Here is a 6,000-nt window from a genome sequence, read left to right on the forward strand (position 1 = left end):
AAAAAACACAGGACTTGAACTCCATTGAAACAAGACTGTTTTTCTGAATTGTTGAAATAACACACCGTCTAGCTTTCATTCAGCCTGTTGGATAGCTGCTGGATTTCAGAAGATTCATATGTCCCCTCAATTTCTTTTCAGACCACTGGATAGTATCTGACCATTCCAACACATTCCTCTCTGCAGGTTCTTGTGCATACTTGAAGGAGCAGTACTTACAGCAGCAAGTGCAACAGAAGTCGAAATGCAAGCTTAATTTAATATTATTAATTTTTACTATATATTCCTTCATAAATCAAAAAAATCATCCTCAGATGCCTGGCCTTGGCAGAATAAAGGATATTTAGGGATTTGTTTTCTCTGATGAAATTAAGTTTAAGTTAAAGTGCAGTGCTTGGTTGCTGTAGCTTACGTTTGAGAGGTACAACTGAGGGACACATTGCAGAATGAATTTATCTCATCAGTAAGGTTGAAGTGATGAAAACTGATGAAATGTAACTATATCGGCAGGGACAGGGAAAAAGAAAAATTGAAAAGATCAAACGCAATATTTATGCCGAGAAATCTATTTTAGAAAATATGTACTCCTTTTCTAAAGATACTACTGCAGAAATACTTTTCACTTAGGAGCTTTTGGAAAGAATTGTTTCCTCGTTAGAAGGTATATTAGTATGAATCTAGAAATCTCCAGAAATGCTATTAGCTGGAGCTGGCATTCATTCCCAGAGGCAAGACATCAAATCAGACTGGCATATGGCCACAAACACTGCATCATTGAACAATATATATCTAGCGATTCACAAAAGAACAGCTGTTTCCATTACATCTGAGTGCTTTTCCGATTGAGAGAAGCAGGTTAGCCTGAGAGAAATGAAAACTGGTGATCCCAGCCAATCTTTAGAACAACCCTGAGCAAACAAGGGCAAGTTTTGGGAAAGGCTTGGTTAACAAGCCCAGGACCTCCTGCCACACTTACTGCCTGTATGGGTCAGACTCTATGGAGGTGTCAGTCTGTTTCACCTTTCCTGCTAAGTCCTGATCCTAATTCATTCACTAAGAGTGGTTTTGCTCAGTAAGCAGTTATCTGCTCTTTAGACTGCAGCCATTAACATATGGCAAAATGGCTTGCCCCATCGCAAGCATATTTGGTTATTTACCTGACATGCAAAGTCCATACAATGAATACAAAATAATCTAATAATTCATAGAACCACATACTAACTTAGGCAGGAAGTCATCTCGTTCAATCCTCCACTACCACAGCGGGAGCAATTTAAATGAAATAGCTGAGATTATAAACTAGTGGAGGTTAGAACGCTCTCTGAAGGTTCAGTCCCCCAGCTCAGGACAGGGCTAACTTCAAAGTTAGCTCAGGATGCTTGGGGCGTTTTCCAGCTGAGTTTTGAATATCTTCAGGGAAAGATATTCCACAACCCCCCACTTTACTTGTGTCTAACCATACTCATTATAAAATACTTTTTTCTTTAAGTCCAATTACAATTTCCCTTTGTGAGTGTGGTCTCCTGTCCATTTGCTGGGCACCTCTCAGGAGAGTCTGGCTCTGTCTTCTCTGCATCCTTTCTTTACAAAGCAGAAAACAGCAATTATATCTCCTTGAGCTGCCTCTTCTGCAGGCCGGACGAACCCAGCTCCCTCAGCCTCTACTTTTATAGTGTGTGCGCCAGAGCCCTGAGCATCTCAGTAGACTCCCCCAGTCTTGCTCCAGGCTGTCGATGTCTTTTCTGTGTGGGGGAGCCCAAAACTGGACATGGTGCTCCAGATGCAGAATGACAGGTCCTGTGTAAAGGGGAACAGTCACTTTTCTTGACCTGATGGCTGCAGTCTTGTGTACTTTGATTTGCAGTATTTTAATTTATAGTATTTGAATGAGTAACTGTGGGAATGGATTACTGACTAAGCAGCTCTTTCTAAATCATAAAATAAAATGCTTATGTTAACTATTCCTGTTTGCATGTGATTAGGCAGCAATAAAACCCAGGAAATAAAATTCAGATGTGTTAAGGATATTAATGGATCCTCGTCCATTTTGATCTCAGAGTTTTTTTCTGATTAGAAACATTTCTAAGTATCAACAACTCTCTATCAATGTAGGAAACAAAAAAATCGAGCTTTTTAGAAAACAATAAGCATTAGGAAAATGTATGACAAGAACATGAGCCTGCAAAAGATGGTCATCATCCTGCTCAAGCACATGGGAGAGATAATCTGTACTGCTAAATGAAGGAATACATGGATATAAATTCGAGGAAGTTTTCATATATCTTTAAAACTGATGTAAATATTGGACTTGCACACTGAAACTGTCTCAACTGATGGAATTTTTAGTAAAAAAAAAAAAAAAAAAAACCTCAAAACCCACCAGGAATAAAGTAAATCTCAAACTTACGTGAAATTAAATAGCTTATGCATATTGCAATTTTTTATCTATGATCATGAGGAACTGTATCCAAGATATATTTGGCAAAGAAATGGCGAATTTGATTAATAATCACAGAACATTCATGTGACAGTGTAAAAAGCTGTAGCTACAATTTGTCCTTCAAAGTTTAATCCAAACTTCATGTCTTTAAAAAACATTTGTTTTGAAAGAGGACATTTCTATCTAATTGTTCTGTCATCCTGCTCTTCTTGGCAGATAATATTGAGACCATGGTGTGCAGTATCCAGAAAACAAACAGCAATATGTTGTGCCGTATTGTTTTTAACTCTAATCCTTATTATACTACTCACCTGAGTCTGAAGGAGATCAAAACAGGAAAGATTAATCAGGAAAAACAGGATGTGTCTAAATGAGGAGATAGATGTACGCTGCAATACACCTTCTCCCCACAAAGGCTCTGACAAGAGGAGTGACCGTGTAGTCGCAGAGGCTGCAGTGGGATGCTTGTTAGGCAAACTTCCAGTCCTCAAAGGCTGGAAACATTTTCAGTTTCTCAGCTTAGACACAGCCACGAGAAAACAAAACAAAACAAAACAAAACAAAACAAACCTGTGCACTTATCCTGTTCAACATCTCTTCATATCAACTTTTATACTGAAAGATTTGGAAACAGTTATGCCTGATGTTTTAAATTTGTCTTTCCTGCTTTTTTCTTCTGGGACCCAAGTGCTCAATGTACATTATAGCTTAATATTAAGCAAGGAAAGCTAACGCCACCTTGGCTGTTCAGATTTTTTACCAAGATACCACGAAAATCCAATTTCCCCACCCACACTAATGGGGTTTCCCATTTTATATCTCTGCTGCTCGCCTCTCGCAGTCTACAGAACATTACAAATACAGCCCAATCACGCGGTGCCAGTGCGATGCGTGTGTGATAAATACCCCATTGACAGCATTTTGTACACTGTAGAATTAACTTTATACTATGGCAAAACCACAATAACAGTTCATATCTTCAATTTTCTAGTTATTTGTCTGCTTGTACACTTAGGCATCATGGCCGATGAATAATAAGTAAAGACATTCTTTGTATGACTGCAAAATGAGACAGAGCTCTTTAAATAACATACTGATATGTATACCTATATACAGGTGCACAGTGCAGCTTTCTCTTGCTGAACTGCATGCAGATGATGGCCTCGGAGTTTTACTTGCTCTGTACATATACACAGAGAGGCTGAGCAGCACAGAGCAATTCAGCTACAACTGCACAATTAGGAAAGAGCTATTGCCTAGCAGGTGGGGTGAATCTCTTGTGTGATTTCATGGGTTTTCGCACAACATTTATTGTGTCCTGAAAGAGCTGACCCTGTGTGTCAAAGATGTCAAAGAAATGTCAAGTAAGTTTACGGGTCATTCCCCACACTGTGCAGTAAAACAGATTAGGTTGTCAGCAATCTAATTTGAGGTGAGATTGGCTGGGGACACTTTTAGTCTCAGCTCTGCCAGCTATTTTGGTAAAAGTGTTGGATGAGATCTTTGACAGAAATGTTCCTAGGGATTTTCAACTGAATTGCAAAAATGTGTTCACATTTATTTAAATACTCCTGTGCAGTTCAGTTCAGTTCAGCTGGCAAACTCTCCAGAGGAGGGATTCTGTCGGGGAAAGCGTTAGGTTATTGCAATGACAAACTAAAGCTACACTTGTGTTGGGAAATTTCTGTAGTCCCTGACAGCAATTTGGCTTGTGGCTAACAGGATATACGTCTTCATTTTCATCTGTTGACAGCATTTAAAACATGGAGGTATCTATTAGTCATGCTTTTTCCTGGTTTTGCTGTTAGAACAAGTAACTATTGTAAGCGTTTCTTTCTGCTTGTTTCAAGCAACAAAGTGTGAACATATGCATCAGAGGCCTCACCTGTATCATCTCTTGTAACAGGTGGGGAGTACTAGCTGACAAACATGGGCAGAAACAAAAGTTCTGGGTGAGTGAATCCTTACCATTGCGTTTTGAGGCAGAAGACAAAATCTCTAAATTACAGATTATCAGAGAACTTCTTTCCTTTCATTCCCTCTTGCTGTATCTACTTTTTTTTCTCACCACCTTAAAGTCTCCTGCATAGTTCTAGCCCTTTTCTGCCAGCCTTTTGTGTTGCTGACCTTTGAACTGTAATATCATCTGGCTATTTCAAAGTCTGCTTCTTCAACTTGTCTTGATCTCCCACTTGTATCCATGCTTTTCCCCACACCATCCTTTCTGTTTCAAAGAATACCTTCTCCTTATTCAAACTTCCCATGAAGATCTCTTCTTTTGCTGCCTGAAAAGAAGACTCAATAATATTAATCACTATTATTGGCTAAGCCATTAAAAAAAACAAACTGTCTGTTTAAAGTGCATTGGCAAAGGCCAGTCAGCTATCAGAAAAAATTAAGCATTGGCTTTCTTCCACTTAGAATAAGTCAGATTCTATCACTTTGATTATGATTAACAGCTCATTCTGTTATTCCTGTGTTCAGCAGGAGGTAATCTGGAGTTTACATAGCTGATGGCAGGGCTCATGGTATAATAGCTTAGTTTTACTGACATCTAGGGCAAAACTCCTACTAACTTCATTAGAAACCAAACTGCTCAAAATGTCAATAGCTACACGAATGAAATATCATTCACTAAAAGTCAGCTTTTTAATATCTTAGGTCTCTCTTTAACACATTAGTTGTAATTGGAATTTTGACCGTTACTGTTTAGATGGTGACTTCCTCCAGCCAACTGTTGAATTATTTAATGATTTCTGCAAAAAACATATCAAACTACCTCGTAGAAATAGCATTCTATTTTTATTCATAAAGGTTTTGGAACTGAAATTTTGATCAAAATAGAAAGGAGCAAATATTTAGAAATCATAAAAAACAAATACATTCTGATCCTCAGTGTACCAAATCTGAGAAACTGTTTCTTTAGTGAAGACTAACACATAAGATGCATTTTACTTTTTCACACCTTGCATTTTTAAATACTACATAAAATTACAAATTAGTAATTTTTTCCTCTTTGTTTTTCTTTAGATTGCTGCAAATTCCTGGGGAAAATCTTGGGGAGAAAATGGTTATTTCAGGATTCTGCGAGGACAAAATGAATGTGATATTGAGAAGCTGATTATAACCACTTTGGGATAGCCATGGTCTTCCAAATTAATGTATCATACTGTTCTTTCCATTCCATTTCCTGTCTTTCTAGAAGAAATAAAATATCAGCTGCCAACAGGAATCATCGGTCCTAAAATTATCTAAAAGAGAAAGAGCCCTGCTATGTTACATAGGTGGGAAAAAAGAAAACTGTCATGAAATTCCAGTGAATAAAGAATTTTTAGTGACATCTTCAGGGTCTTTATTAGCCTATTCCTCATTCTTTCATTCTAGAAAATGGAGAACTTGACTTCTAATATAATCAGCAAAGGAGTAATAGCTTTTCCTTCAAGAGGTGTTCATGGTGGTAGTATACAACAGATGTCCTTGCCACTAAACTTAGGTCACAAGTTATGTAGAGCACTTCTGAAAGAGCTTTTATTAAAATGCTAGTATCACACTGTTGCAGA

At 37.9% G+C, this 6,000-nt stretch overlaps 1 protein-coding gene across 4 annotated transcripts in view; it reads left to right on the top strand.

Annotated features, from left to right (window-relative positions):
* Positions 1–5,778, top strand: part of TINAG (tubulointerstitial nephritis antigen) — a 44,057-nt gene extending 38,279 nt beyond the window's left edge. For 2 of the 4 annotated variants that reach the window (XM_026103080.2, XM_064508584.1), the window contains exons 10-11: positions 4,347–4,392; positions 5,471–5,778. In XM_026103080.2, the coding sequence (XP_025958865.1) occupies positions 4,347–4,392; positions 5,471–5,581 (157 nt within the window). In that variant the 3' untranslated portion in view covers positions 5,582–5,778. The other 2 variants (XM_064508580.1, XM_064508583.1) reach the window with 2 other exon arrangements.
* Positions 5,779–6,000: the final 222 nt, after the last annotated feature.

Source organism: Dromaius novaehollandiae, chromosome 3 (genome assembly GCF_036370855.1).
Source record: "Dromaius novaehollandiae isolate bDroNov1 chromosome 3, bDroNov1.hap1, whole genome shotgun sequence".
Lineage (NCBI taxonomy): Eukaryota > Metazoa > Chordata > Aves > Casuariiformes > Dromaiidae > Dromaius > Dromaius novaehollandiae.